This window comes from Plectropomus leopardus, chromosome 1 (genome assembly GCF_008729295.1).
Source record: "Plectropomus leopardus isolate mb chromosome 1, YSFRI_Pleo_2.0, whole genome shotgun sequence".
NCBI lineage: Eukaryota > Metazoa > Chordata > Actinopteri > Perciformes > Serranidae > Plectropomus > Plectropomus leopardus.
This window is the reverse complement of record NC_056463.1, coordinates 24,769,680-24,785,389: the sequence shown is the minus strand read 5'-3', so window position 1 is coordinate 24,785,389 and position 15,710 is coordinate 24,769,680. Positions and strand designations below refer to the sequence as shown.

At 40.4% G+C, this 15,710-nt stretch overlaps 1 protein-coding gene across 2 annotated transcripts; it reads left to right on the top strand.

The window, feature by feature from the left end:
- Positions 1–2,167: 2,167 nt before the first annotated feature.
- kif7 (kinesin family member 7) lies at positions 2,168–13,625 on the top strand. 2 transcript variants are annotated; one of them, XM_042506648.1, is made up of 20 exons: positions 2,168–2,236; positions 4,015–4,407; positions 4,635–4,832; positions 4,957–5,356; positions 5,436–5,783; positions 6,276–6,468; positions 6,542–6,709; positions 6,933–7,091; positions 7,387–7,517; positions 7,660–7,778; positions 8,467–8,622; positions 8,723–8,928; positions 9,163–9,360; positions 9,592–9,717; positions 9,953–10,129; positions 10,226–10,441; positions 10,743–10,949; positions 11,724–11,922; positions 12,204–12,365; positions 12,946–13,625. In XM_042506648.1, the coding sequence occupies exons 2-20, from the start codon at positions 4,077–4,079 to the stop codon at positions 13,338–13,340; spliced, it is 4,089 nt and encodes a 1,362-aa protein (XP_042362582.1). In that variant the 5' UTR covers positions 2,168–2,236; positions 4,015–4,076; the 3' UTR covers positions 13,341–13,625. The 2 variants fall into 2 exon arrangements, with proteins under 2 accessions (XP_042362582.1, XP_042362659.1); XM_042506725.1 differs by lacking the exon at positions 2,168–2,236 and adding an exon at positions 2,241–2,316.
- The last annotated feature ends 2,085 nt before the right edge of the window (positions 13,626–15,710 follow it).

Below are 15,710 nucleotides of genomic sequence, written 5' to 3'. Positions count from 1 at the left end.
CTCCCTGATCCCCTTTTTATTTTGTGTACCACTGTAAAATACTTATCCCTCTAAGGTTTTCCCTTTTTCAGTGTTTTGTTTTGTTTACATGTGTTTTGTTTGTTATTCATCAAAATTAGTTAGTTTTGTAATTTATGTTGTTTATGTTACTGGCTTTGTGATTATTATGTATAATTCAATGCTCTATACTTTAAAGGGTTTGTCCCTTAGCACTGTTATACAATGTCCTTTTTTAATGTTCCCAGCCTACATTGTATCTTCTGTATTTCATTCTATGAAAAATAATGCCGACTATAATTATATGTATAAAAAAGGGATCTGATACACAATAGAAATTGTTCTAAATGTAATGATGCAATGGGTACAATCTTGCGTGCTATGTGGAAATGCCCTGTGGTTCTTCCCTTTTGGAAAGAGGTGTTGGTGAAACTTGGTGACTGAGCAGCTCAGCTCTTACCACACTCCTCACAGTCTTCTTGTGAATAAAACAATTTTGTCCCTGGGTGTCACTATAGCACAGTGTGGTTTATTGGTAAATGGTTTCATTACTGCAGAAAGAGTTGTGTTGAGGAACTGGAAAAATATAGAAAAAAAACCCCAGAATTCACCGAATGGATGAGGTCTATACTTATGACAGAGTCTGCCTCTTTTGAATACTTATTGGCTCAGATGAATAATACAAAAGGGAAATTTTCTAAAGTCTGGGATAATTACTTTCTACTTATTAAGAGCTCATGACATTTAAGTATATATGGGTGCATGTGTGAAACATTTGTGTCATTATAGACCGTCTTTCTGTTCTTGTTTTGTTTGTTGTTTTATAAGTCATATGATTTCTGTGAATGATATCTGATTGAAAAAAAATCACTAAAAATTTAAATGACAAAACAATGTTTAACAACCTTTATAGCCTAGTCTATGGAGTCAATGTAACACCCTTGTTTAAACTCCAGCACCTTTACAACACCTTAACACAGTGCCTTTCCCTTTGGACAAAATATATAGAAGTGGACAATAGTAGTTATTCAGCTACAAGTACTGAATCATTTTTACCAGATGAAGACATTTGCTTAACACGCATTGCTGTTTTTTTGTACTACAAAACTCTATGAGGAGAATGACGTTTTAGGGAAGGTTTTCCCTACCTATATAGCCTAAGCATAGTTGCTGGCTAAATAGTCATTTTTTAACACAAAGATTTTTTTTTCTTTTTAAATTCCCTAATCGCAAAACAAGTGAAATTTTAAAAAACAAACTTGTATACCAGGGGTTACGGGGTAAATAGATAATATCAGGAAATGTTATTGTAGTGAGACCATATCTTTGAAATGAACATCACTGTATAAAATAACCTACCGTGACCTCTAGGATGATCTGTTAAGCTTCATCAAACTTTAACGCCACAAACTAGAGATCTGCAGCACTGAGATGATGAATGGCTCCTAGAGATATACTGACCATAAAGGGATTTCTCAGCAGTTTCCAGAACAGAAGTGCTCACCATCCAATTGCCAAAAAATGCTATTCTTACCTACATTTTCTAAGCCTATACACACGCTAAACCAGGGATACTGAAATTCCTTTGCTTGGGGGCCACTTTTGCAAAATGACAGCAGACCAGGGGCCAGTGGCAGCAGCTCCACACATTTCTAGGATTTTAGGACATTGCAAAGGCTTTAGGATGTTTCTAGGATTTCAGGAGCATTTCTCAGACTTCAGGACATTTATAGGATTTTATGACTTTTCTAGGATTTTATGGCATTTTTCTGATTTTAGGACATTTCTAGGACTTTATGGTGTTTTTTGGATTTTAGGAAATTTCTAGAATACTGGAATATTTCTCGGATTTTAGAACATTTCTCTGATTTTTGGTCGTTTCCCTATCAGGAGCCAGATTTGGCCCGCGGGCCGTAAGTTGAGTATCACTGATCTAAACTTCCAAAATTTGAATAGACGTCTGACCAACACACAGTGTTTATTACATATTTATGACTAGAAAGATGTAGCACACAATGCAGAGGTCTCTCCGGGTATATGATCCGGACATAGTGAGATATTATCGGTCCCTCTCTCCTGCACAGCCCTCTCAGCCATGATGCTCTCCAGAGTCCACACCCAGAATTTAGCCCAAATTTTCGGGCTCCTCCTCCTGACTGCCCCTCAACTTCCACACTCCAAAGGAGAGAAAAACTCGAGTGTTATCCTGAATCCATGGAGTAATTTCTTCCTCACTAAAGTAAGTTATGTTAGTCATCAGCGGCTACGAGAACTCACACAATCAATGCATGCAGTTTGATGTTACCCATCTCTAACGGGGTAATGAATCTCGTTAACCTTTCTAGATAAAAGTTATCCAGCTTCATCCTCATGTTTTGATTTTGTTGTTCGGACTACTGGCTAACTTGCTAACTTTAGCTTAGCGGAGGTTATCTGAGAAACAGGGGACTAAAGTAGCGTGAGATTTGGGGAAACTTATGTTGTAGAAGATTTAGAAAAAAAGCCTGAATACGTGTGTTACTAATGAATAACGGTAACTTACGCATTTACTTCGTGAAACAGCTGTAATAGTGCTTTGGTTAGCTAACTTCACCTTGCTAACATAGTCAAAATAAGTTGACTTTACAGGACCGTGGTGTTGTGAATGTGATGTAAAGTGATAACGTCGTTTTAATGGTGGCGCCAAGCTTTAGACGTGAATCTAGTTGGTCAAAGTTGGCCGACTTTGTTTTAAAGGACTTATACAACTTTACTAGTTAGATTTAACGTTATGTTGTCTCACGTTACTGTGTAATAACGTAAGAAACAAGTCACCACTCATTGTAATGGCTTTTAAACCATGACGTTACTCGAGGACGTGACTTTTGGAGACCTCGGTTAGAGTTAGCCGAGAGCTGATATTAAAATAATTCAGCAGTAAGTCGAGATCAGGACTGAGCCATTCAGACCCTAGTCTGTATGCAGTGGCACTACCATAAATGTTCACAAAACACAACTAAAATGTATGTCTCATATCTATTTGTCGGTTGTTTTCAGTTTTTTTTTTCATATACTATAAAGTAGCTACAAAATGAGTTGCGGTTGAGTTAGTAGTAACCCTTTGAAACCTGAGCAAATTGGCTTGATTTCTTTCAAAAACATGTAAAGAAGGTTTGAGCAACAAAAGAAGAAATTCCCCCCAAAAATAGCCAAAAAAGGTAAAAAGCACAAGATATTTACCTAAAATTTTGTATAATTAATTAATTAAAGAGAAAAAATGAAAAAAAAAAAGGACATGACCTGTGCTTAAAAATAATTCTATAACATTTTTAAATATTTAATTATTCTAATTAATTATAAACATAGTTTTCCATAGATTTTTCTTTTTTCCCCCCTAGACATTTTACCCTAGCTTTTTCTAAAAATAATAAATTGTTCACGTTTGAGGAAAATTTCTTACCAAGTTTCTTATTGGATTTTTTTCTCCATTTTGATCAGTTATTCGTTATTTGAAAAAAAGAAAAAAAGTTTGCTTATTTCAGCTATACTAAATGTGTTTTTTCCTCAATCAAAGCTCAAAGCAACATATTGCATATACGTTGACAGCACTGCATAGCCTATAATATCTATATTATCTATTAATATTCAATAATTAATATTATTGATTACACAAATTTTCAACCTACAATGCAATGTTGCACTACCAAATGCAAGTTGTAGTCCTTTTATGCTACTCGAACAAAAAAGAAGTCAAAAACTATTTTTCATGGTGAGGTTACAGAGAATGACTCTTAAAGCCTGAGGAAAGATGATGGTTGCCAGTGACACATATTGCTTGCCAGATATGTGCTGCTTGCTAAATAGCTTTACCCAAAAATTGTTGCCCACCTGTACAAAAAAAATGTATTTGAGCTATTATGTCGGTTTATTTCGTTATTATGTATCAATGACATTCTCATTTGTAGCCATATTACATTGCTCAGACGCCAAGAGATGCTAAAAAAGAAAACCTTTGTTGGTGATTTCTATCCCCTTCAGTGGCCCAAAGATGATCCGTACGTAGCAGAGGAACACAGAAGAGCTCCAGTGGTGAAACAGAAATGTCTCCCAAACTGCCCAGCGGCCAAGGCAGAGGGGATTATTCTGCAGTGCAAGTGGCTGTTCGAGTGCGTCCTCTGCTGCCTAAAGAGCTTCTTCACTGCCACGAGAGCTGCATCACCGTGGACTCGGAGCTGTGTCGTGTGACTCTGGGCCACGACCGACACTTTCTTTGCGACTACCTGTTTGAAGAAACTTGCTGTCAAGACGAGGTTTATTCAGTGTCTGTTCAGCCACTCATAGATGCCTTCTTTCAAGGTTTCAATGCTACAGTCTTTGCCTATGGGCAGACTGGCTCAGGCAAGACTTACACCATCGGAGAAGCTAATATTTGTAAGTTATTTTTTTTTTACCTTTTCTTCCATTTTCCACTTCAGTTGTTGTTTGTTCAGTTTATCCTGTAAACTAAGGTCCGTTTGCATAAGACAATAAAAAGAGAACAAGACCAGGCAGACAGTACAGCACACTTGTACTTGTTAAACAAAGTGCACACTACTCCAATTAAGTTTCACCCTAACAAGCCAGTTGTGTGTAATTATGTGTCTTAATTGTGTTTATAGGTTCTTTTAGAGATGAGGAGCAGGGTATCATCCCCCGGGCTGTTGCAGATGTCTTCAAGCTGCTAGATGAAAATGACCTAACAGACTTCTCGGTCCGGGTCTCCTATCTTGAGGTCTACAAGGAGGAGTTTAAGGACTTACTGGAGGTGGAGACAGCCAGCAAAGACATCCACATCCGGGAGGATAAAGGCAACATTGGTATTGAACAGGCAGCCTGATTGGACTTAAAGCATGTCTTTGTGATTTTGATATGAATTTTTAATAATGGTTTGAGTTTGTATTAATCGGCGTTTTGTGTTTGTTTGCGTCTGTGACTTCATAGTTTTGTGTGGCGTAAAGGAGTGTGAAGTGGAGGGTCTCGACGAGGTGTTGAGTTTACTGGAGTCAGGAAACACAGCCAGGCACACTGGTGCAACCCAGATGAATCCAAACTCCAGCCGCTCACATACCATTTTTACCGTCTACATGGACCAGCGACGGGGAAGCTCTCGCCTTTATGGGACTGCAACAAATTCTGGACCACAGATGTTGTCTTCCAAGTTCCACTTTGTTGACCTTGCAGGATCAGAGCGCATTTTGAGAACGGGGAACACTGGAGAGAGACTGAAAGAGAGTATCCAGATTAACAGCGGTCTTCTGGCCCTGGGAAATGTTATCGGGGCACTGGGGGACCCCAAGAGGAAAGGCTCTCACATACCATACAGAGATTCTAAAATCACGAGGTACGTTTTGAAGAGGAGATACTTTAGCATGCTATTCTTACAGAAACAGATGTAAAATTATCATCCTTGTTTCACCTAGGATCCTAAAAGACTCTCTGGGAGGAAATTCAAAAACCCTGATGATCGCCTGCATCAGTCCATCCTCCTCAGACTTTGATGAGAGCCTGAACACACTTAACTACGCCACAAGGGCCAGAAACATTCAGAACCGGGCGACAGTCAACTGCAAGCGTGAGCCAGATCGCGTGGAGGGGCTGGAGCAACAAATCAAGGCCCTTCGCAGAGCGCTCGAAAACCGCCAGCGCTCAGAGACCCGCATCATTTCTCACGCTGACCCAAACAGGAGACCCCGCCTCGGAGAGGGAGAGATCAGCAGACTGCAGGCTCAGAGCGCCCACTACAGGACGTGCACAGACACTGCTTACAGGTTCAAGCATGTCGATTGATGGAGTTAAACTTAGTTGTCATTGTGCTGTGAGGGTTTAACGGCCAGTTTTGACTGCTACTTATTCTGTTTGTATATATTGTGCTGCGTGCCCTTGACCACTAAGTGGGAAGTTAATTTGTGAATTAATGTGTATTTGTAATTAACAAGCCATTGGTGCCCCATACTCATGTTCAGTTCAGTTCAAATCATTTTTATTTATAAAGCCCATTATCACAAATCGCAATTCAGAGGGCTTCACAGCAGCTCTTGAGAAATTTTACCCTATTTAAAGAATAACACAGGTGTTACTTTACTTTTATGTTTTTATCTTCAACTCTCTTGAAAAGAATGGAGTTTGCTGGTATAAAACTACAGGCGGTATCATAAGGCTACTTTTAGGCTTCTCATCCTGAGTATGAGATATCTGTTAATTAATCTGTTGAATAGATTTAGTTTCCTTCCCTCTAATGCTCTATTGTTAATGTATCACAGGTTGCTGCAGGAGCTGCAGAGTGAAGGGGCTCTGACCGCAGAACAGAGTCTGAGAGTGAAGGAGTGGCTGTGCTCAGTGGAGGAGGAGCGGAGCGGACTGACCACTGCCTCGGGACCAGACAGCGGCATCGAAAACAGCTCCACTGAGGACAGTGTGGCGTTAAGGAGAGGAAGGCCTTCTGTGAGAAACCAGGTTTGTCTCTTTCACACCTCTAAGACAATATTTATTTAGTGTTTGTAAATGTGTTATAAAGAATATTTCCCAGGATGCAGAGGCGGCTGAGGAGAGGTGGAGCCATGAGCATGAAAGTGAGAAAGATGGAGAGAAAGAAGATAGCACTGCCATGCTTCAAGCACAGATCCAGCGGCTGGAGAGAGAAAACACAGACTTTTTAGCAGCTCTGGAGGACGCTATGGAGCAATACAAGCAGCAGGTGAGATACAAAGAAATAAATAATGAATACATGTAACAAGTACCTGAATTTAATGTTTGTAATCACCACAGGGTCAAACAAGCTGTCCTAATATGGGCTAACTTGGGAGCAGGGTGATGATACCAGCTCAGGCTGTGTCAGCGTTATATAACATTCTGATTTTCAACATGTTTGTTGGCTCAGCTGCTATGTTACTTATTTCATTGCTTTCCTTCTGTCTCAGAGTGATAAGCTGCAGGAGCAACAGGACATGATAGCAGAGCTGCAGTGTCTGCTGTCTACTCCAGGACTGATGGGCCTGGGCCTTAACTTGAGGCCACGGCCCCACACGGCCCCCATGGGCTCCATGCAGCACAGTCAGAATGGAGGCACATTCAGACAGGTGACCAACCAGCGCAGTTCGTCTATCAGCCTGTGGTTCTGTGTGGGTTTAAATAGTGTTAAGAAGTGGAAGTGTGTGCTCTTTAATGAGATGAGCATATACCAATGTTACAATGAAAAGTCCCATCTTCTAAAAAAGCCCACATGTGTACAAAGAACTAGACATTTCTTCCATTTAGTTGAGCTTGTTTACACTATCAGGTGTATAAAGATCCAAATTCATTTTCACACAGTTAACCACAATATGTTGTAGCTTACTTGTTTGTACATCTGTGGCTTCACGTGTGTGGTTACAGGTCAGTCCAGTGGGCTATCTTGGTAATGGACCCGGTGGTGATCAGGATGGTAGCCTCTATGAGGAGCAGGAGATCCCAGGAAGAGCAGACCTGCCGGACACAGAAGATGAGGGCAGTCAGGAGAGACGCAAGTATGTTTATAGAAATCAGCTTTTAGCTTACACCATTTAAACTGAGTGATAAAATAAATGATGCACGCTTGAAAGAATGAGCACGTGCTCATGTTACGTGTGAAATGTACTGTATATAATGTAGTGCTTGTGATTTTTTCAGACATGTGAACCTTACCTGGACTAAGAAGGACATGCTGTCAGGAGGACCAGCAGCTGGTATTCAAGGGCTCATATCTCTGCCTGAGCCAGACCAGCACCCCTGTTTAGCCAGAAAAGCATGTAAGTCTAACAACCTCAGATGCCCCTATCCGATTTGTGGTTTTACTTACATGTTCACTCATTGATAAACATTAACACAGTTTTTTCACCAACATGTTCTTTCATAACATTTTGCATGCTTAAAATCTTTTAGGATCCTTTTAAATCCCACATACATTCCCCCAATATATATATTTTTTTTAATCGAAAAGCTTTTGTTGTGAAGCAGCAAAATTAGTAAATGTTGGGTTTTGACTTAACACAACTCTGCTGAAAGCGAATATTAAACAATATAATAAAGCAGATATCTAAAGTACAAATAAAGACCCAGGGGTAAACTAAATTCCAAAACACAGAGATGAAGTTAGAGGCTACAAAAGCACTGAGGACTTGACACACTTTAAAAAACACCTTTGTCTCTGGTCTCTTGCATAGGCAGTTGAGTGTTGCAACACGCCTGTTTGAGGGGGAAAAGTGGGGTTGTCTGCAGACGTCACTGCTACCCGGTTGCGCTTTTGACCCTATTCTAGAAATGGTTCACCTCTGGCACAGCATGTTTAAACTCACAAAAGAAACACAAATCAGCTCGGCATGGTTTGACGCAGCGCGGCCAAAAGTGCAAAGAGAAAGCCCTACATGTGTTTGTGATGTAGTTGCTACAGTGTTGCTCTGCTGATGTCCACCTGTGTCTTCCCTTAAATCTCTGTAGCCAACTCCAGCACTGGGGAGACATCTGTGCGTGAAAGTTTGAAAAGTCTTGAAGGTGTTTCAGAGTTGGGACTTCTCCAGGCACAGCAGAAGATCAGGGAGCTGTCGGTCACCATCCGCATGAAGGAAGAACTCATCAAGGAGCTGGTCAAAACAGGTAGTTGTTTGGATCTAGTTGCTCTATAGCCTCATCTTTTTCAAATAGAGATTCAGCTCTGTGTTTTCATACATCACTTGTATGTGTTTTTTTTTCTTAGGTAAGGATGCTCAGGCCCTGAACAGACAGTACAGCCATAAGATCACGGCTCTGGAGAGTGAAGCTGTGCAGGCTCGACAGGAGCTGCAGGAGGCTCAACGGCAGCTGCAGGACCTGGAGAGGCAGGAGAGAGAGATCAGTACGATGGACAAGACCAGAGCTCAGGAGTGTCGCAGGAAGATTGCTGCGGCTCAGAGCAAAGTTCAGGTTTGACTGCTTCACTTCTGGATTCATGCCTAAAAACACAACAGACAACTGGAGACTGAGTGATGCTGACTGTGACGGTGACATCTGAAAGAATATTTTTGAGCAGCTAAGATACTATTTGAAGCCCATGCCCTTGCCATGTGATGAGCAAGACAACACTGTACTATTTTTCATGCCTTTTGTACCTGTACATTTAAACTTATGTGAGATTAAATGTGTATGGCTTCATATTAGGTTCTCAGCCAGCGTCAGAGGGACACCGCTCGTCTCGCTAACCTTCCTGCTCAGAGCGAACGTCGGGTGTTGGAGCTGGAGCGAAGTGTTCAGAGTATGAGGCAGCAACAGGAGCAGCTGCAAAGGCGGCTGCGCCAAGAAAGTCAGCAGAAACGACGTCTGGAGAGCGAGATGCAACGAAGAACTCACAGAGTCAAGGTGAGTCAGGCTAATACAGCAGAGTAGCAGTAGAGTGCTTTTCATATTTTTTCCTAAACAGTGAAAACGTGAAACGTAACCTCTACCCATCAAAAGTCCAAACATCTGGCAATGGTTTAAAGGAAAATTTAACAGTACACTGTATGAAGGCTGAGATTTTACTTTTCTACTATGCAAATCCTGCAATTGAGCTTTATCCTCCTTTTCTTCACTCCTCCATCCTACCTGCAGGAACTCGAAATAAAGAATGAGCAGCAGCAAAAGATCCTGAGAATAAAGACAGAGGAGATCGCTGCCTTCCAGAGGCAGAGACGCAGCGGCAGTAACGGCTCTGTCATTTCACTGGAAGAACAACAGGTGGGAGGACGAGACTCTAAAGGAGATTATATCCGTAGCAGCTTTGAATTCATACAAAACAAACTGCCCTTAAACCTGTAGGAAAATTTGTCACTCAGTGGTTTTGTTTTTAGGAATTTTTCTTTTTGGTAAAGATGTGTGGAGTTTTGCTTGTAGAGTTATCACTCCCCTGCAGCCTCAGTTTGTGTGTGTGTATGTCTCTGTTTCAACATGACATGGACTTTTGTGTGAGCAGAAGATCGAGGAACAAAAACGCTGGCTGGATGAGGAAATGGAGCGGGTACTGGACCAGAGGAAAGGACTGGAAGATCTGGAAGGAGAGCTCACTAAACGAGAGCAAATCCTGGCCAAGAAAGAAGCTCTGCTACAGGAACGCAGCGGACTGGAGACCAAGAGGCTTCGCTCCAGTCAGGTATTATAACAACCACAAACAACTCCATTCATTGACACAGTAAGCTGGTAAAAGCTACATTTCCATTTCCAACATTTCCATTCATATTTCCTCCAGGCCCTGAGTAAAGACCTGGTGACGCTTACGGGACGCATCGAGACGCTTGAGCGAGAGCTGAGTGAAAGGAATGGTCTTCTTCGCAGCAGCAGTGCTCAAGATTCACAACAGATTCGCCAAGAAATCTCCAACCTGCGCCAAGAGAAAGATTCACTGCTTAAACAGAGAGTGGAGCTGGACGATAAGCTGCGGCAGGGCAGCCTGCTCTCACCTGAGGTCAGATATCAGTCATGGTTCAAATAGTAACAGAAAAAAGACACTTTGTGTCCTCTGAACAATGTATAAAATTTGTTTTTGTTTTCACATCACTGATAGCCAAACACATTTTGAAATGTTGGGCAGAGAAAGATGAAATTATTTCAAAGAGATATACAAATGAAATTTAGAATGTCAGTGATAGTAACTGATAAGGAAACATGTGGCGAGCAGTTACAAATTCTCACTGGAGGCTGTGATATCACCTGTTTGTCTTCATGTTCACGTTCACATCAAGTCCACCTGTTCTGATGTATTTTAGGAGGAGCGAACACTTTTCCAGTTGGACGAGGCGATCGAGGCTCTGGATGCAGCAATTGAGTACAAGAATGAGGCCATCACTCAGAGACAGAGACAGCTCAGGGCTTCTGCCAGTATGCTCTCCCAGTGGGAGATGAACCTAATGGCCAAACTAAGTTACCTGTCTGCCTCTGAAACAAGAGCTCTGCTGTGCAAGTACTTCGACAAGGTTTGTGCAACACTCAACCTGAGATTCAGCTCACTTTTACTGCCTTCTTATGTACTTTATCACTGCGAAATGCCATCATAATAACAATATCAGTTAACCCTTTAAAACGTGGAGCGACATCGCTTTTCTTGTGCTGTTCTCAGACGCCTTTCACAAGCCGTTTGACCCTGTGAAACATGGACAAATTGATTTCTTTCTAAAATACGGGGGGGGAAAGCAATGACTTACTTGGCAAGAAATGTCACACAAACTGCTAGAAATAAGTAAAAGGTGACAAGAAAATAACCTAAAAGTTTGTTTTGAAAAAGAGGGAAGGATTATTTTTTTAAAATATCCAAAAATTGGTTAAGTGTCCTGAAAATTATATCTACAATTAAAATCATTTTATATTTAAACTATGTTGAAAAAAAAAACAACATATTTTTATTATCAGTACCTTTTAAAGGTCATTTCTTGTTTGTTTTTGTATTTTACTTTTTTTTTGCCTGTTTTCGGGTTATCTTCTTAACGTAACTTTTTTTTAAAATAATTTTTTACAAATTTATGACAATGTCTTGTTAAATTGCTTGTCACCTTCTCGTATGTTTTTGAAATAAACCAATTTGCTCAGGTTTCAAAGGGTTAAACATAGATAACTTTAAACAGCTACTAGTAGTGGGAACACTTTTTTATTCAGCAGTAAGAAAGCTGAGCTGTGTCAGACTTTGTGCGGTAAGACTCTTAACGTCTGAAGTCCCCGGTATGTGCGCTGAAGAGTGTTGATGTTTCCTGTAGGTGGTGTCTCTGCGGGAGGAGGAGCGTAAGCTACAGCTCACCCTAGCTGAGCTGGAAATGCATCTGGATGAGCAGCAGAAGCAGGTGCAGTGGTTGGAGAATGCTCTCGATCGCACACAACTGGACACAGATCGCCGGCTCACACAACAGCAGAAGGAACATGAGAGGAGCGTGCAGCTCTTACTGCAACAGTGTCGAGGTACGGATCACAGTAAATTTTGACAAAAAAAAAAGGTCTCTCATTTAAAAAAAGGTTGAATGCATGTGTTTGTATATTTTCACCACTTATAGTAATAAAAACATAATTGTTGGTCTATACAGGATATATTTTAGGTTTACAGATAGAATATTGTTTGAAAGTTTTTAACCATTTTTTGTTATCATATCGACATTTTATTTTTTCAATGTACTATTTACTCAGTTATCTAATAAAATTGATAGTAATTGTGTACCCTTGTGTGTGTCCTCCTGCTCCCACAGAGCAAATGGACGAGGGCCTGGCAGGGAGGCAGCGGCAGTATGAAGGATGGATCCATAACCTCAGCAAGGAGCTGAACCACTACAAGGCAGCAAATCTGGAGCTAAGCAACAAACTGAGGGAGCTCTGCTGTTCAGCCAGCCAGCCAAAAGAGTATGCCAAAGGTAGGAGTATTATTACATCAATATTTATATGTCTCTTTAAATATTTATGATTATCATAATAATTGCATTTACAGCTTGCAGCAAGATGGCTCTGGATATCCATCTTTTTAAACCATACTTGCTTTTTGGCATATAAAAATGACTTAAGTGCCTACTTGCATGTTGAAGTTATTATTTAGAGAAAGTACCAGTGGTCAACCCCAGAATACTACTTTTTGGTCTTTGGATATTATATATATATATATATATATATATATATATATATATATATAAATGAATGCTTATTCAATCTGGTTTCTGAAAGGAAAATCCAAAGATCAACAAGTACACTGACTGAGGAATGATCAAAAATATTGTGATTTTTTTATTTGCTCCACATTATTGAGCCCTACGTCTAATGATGCAGAGGCAGAGAGATGTCGTCTTTCGTTGGTCAGATTTTAGCCACAGATCTCAATCTCATCATTTTGATATTCAGTAAGCCCACAGCAGCAGCACTGACGTCTGTCAGGTAATACTCACTGTTGAGAATAGTGTTTTCCCGCAGCTCTAACTGTCCTTTCGACGTGTTGTCCGTCAGCTGTGGCATCTGATGGTAAACCAGCAGGCGTCGGCAGCATGGAGAAGCTGAGCCGCTGCCGTGAGGACAGTCCAGGAGGCAGGGGGACGGGTCAGTCTGAGAAACCTCCCAGGTCCAGAGAAGAAATGCGAGAGCTGGTGAACACCCCTCTCCCGTCCACATGGAGACGCTCCTCTCTCCCCACAGAGGAGCCTGCTGTTATGGAGGAGTTGTGGCTTCGAGCGGCTGGAGACGTTCCTGTTAATCGTGTAGTTCAAACTGGTATGGGGTCCTGTTTCGGACAGACATCACTGCCTGTGGTTAAGTCACGTAGAGAGTCCCGCAGATCCAGCCTCAACATCGGACCACTGACGTCAAACAACGCGTTTATTGACGTGCGGAAGAATCCTGTCTGAAAAAACAAAACAACAAACAAACAAATTGTGTTACTTAAGACCATTCGCATAGATTTTTGTTCTGTGGTTTCTGACATATTTTGACGCATTACCCATCCTTGGTTTTTGTATTTTGATTTTTGTACTTGTATATACAGTTTTTTAATAAACAAAGACATCCACTGATTTTTATATGAAGCACTTTCACTAGGGTAAAGTTTGTTTCCATGTTATAAAATGGGTAGGTTTATGAACGTGCCAACTATAAAAGTCAGCAAGAGATGAATCATTTGCATAATGACAAAATGATCTAATCATGTAGTGCTTTTTACCTTCTATGGTATTTTATATGAAAATGTCTTTTTCTCTCACTCTCATCTGGGTTGTGTGTTTTTTTTACATGAAGTTCTAATTTCTTCCACAACTTACAGCAAAAGAAATGATTTTTGCCGTTTTGTCTGTAATCCTTTTTAAATCGATGCTCAGGTTGGCTGTTATCACAGCTGATGTCAATGAGGTATGAAAGCTGCTGTAAAATGTCAGATTAGTGTAGGAGTGGTGTGGGTTTAAGTGCAGGGTGTGTCTGACTGTTGAGTCCTTTTCTAGAAGAGAAATCTAATCAGTACCCAAAAATTCACAAGGAGATCAAATAAACAGTGATAGTGAAGACTGTTGTCATTTACAAGCTTGCAACTTTTTTGTCCATGAGGATGATCAGTAATAATACCAGGAACATTCATTCATTCATTCATTGTCCATTACCGCTTGTCCTCGCAGGGGGGGGGGCTGGAGCCAATCCCAGCTGTCATCAGGAGGCAGAAGGCGAGGTACACAGTAGACAGGTCACCAGACTATTGCAGGGCTGATACATACGTATAGACAGACAGAGTCACCAATCCACCTGACCTGCATGTCTTTGGACTGTGAGAGGAAGCCGCAGACCCCGGAGAGAATCGTGTGACTGGTCTCACTCCGTGTTTGGATAAAATTAAACCAGCTGTTGTAACTTCACTCAGCTTTGTGAAGCCTCAAACCTGCTTTCTGCCCTCTGTGGCACTGATTTTGGCAATGAGCGGCTTCCTTCTGGTAACAATAAAGGGCTTGAATTTGATGGCTATATTTATTATTATAATTATGATCGTAATTATTATGTCCATCCATAATCTTCCATATATTTGCTTACAAATCATTGAAAAGGTGCTCCTTAAGGCCTCTTGAAAAGTTATTTTAGCATGAGTGGTGTTTGCTTTCATTTAATGTATTATTCTAATTGTTAATTCATTTATTTTTTTTTTTGCTGTGTCTGAGAATGAAGAGCGCTATGTTGTTAAATTGCAGTTGATAAGGCAAAAAAAATATATTACAAATCTATGTGAACAAAAAAATATGCTCCTTATAACTACAGAACATAATTGAGAATTGAGAAGTTTTTCAGTTTTCGTCATTTTCAAATTAATCCAGTGACAGATGTCTGTACATTAATGAGTATGTTGGAAAAAGTAACTGCTAATAGCTAACTCGGCATACTTTTAATGATGTCAATTTGTCAAAATGTAAACAAAATTTTAAAAAAACAAACAAAAAACAAAACAAAAACAAATTTGCCGCTACAGCTAATTTACTGACTCCATGGCAATGTCATGGCCTATTTTCTGGTTACATAAAAAAAAACCCCAAATTATAGGAACTGTAATTCCAGGATGATTATACCCCACAAGAAATGAGAAAGCCATCTGATCTGCATTTACACAGAGCACCATTTGACTGATCTTGACTCTTCATTTCATGAACAAGAGCTCAATATATCTGTCCTTCTGCACACAAGTGAAACTGTCCACAGTGTGGACACAATGTGAGCAGCAGAGGGCGGTAAATCCTCAGGGTTTCACACGAGTCTTTGATATCTCTGAAAACAGCTCCATGAGTCAAACTCAAGTAAGACTTTTTGGGTTTTATCTCCTCCAGACTGAAACTTGTATTCTTTACCCCTTTAAAAACAAACCAGATTAAGGGGAAGTTCAAGCCTTGTTGCTGGTTTTGGTGAAAAAGTGAGCAATAAAGTCACTGAATTAAGTTCAAAGGGTACTTATCGATTCCACAAAAACGATTCAATAAATTAAAAACAAGACCTTGTAAAAGAAAAATCTAACAATGGTCCAGTATGAAATTCTGTAATATCAGTTAGTCACCTCATTCTAGCTCAAAAACAGGCCTGGTGCTAGGATTTTCTTCAGAACTGAAGAAGACTTTTGGAGAAGAGGCGAAACATCTTCAAGAAACGTCAACAAGTCAAGTTGCCACTTTAAAGGAAACCTCGGATTACAGTGACCTGGATGACTGAGAACCTACACGGACAATAAAAAGGGTTGTTTTGTAGCAAATCATTGGCGC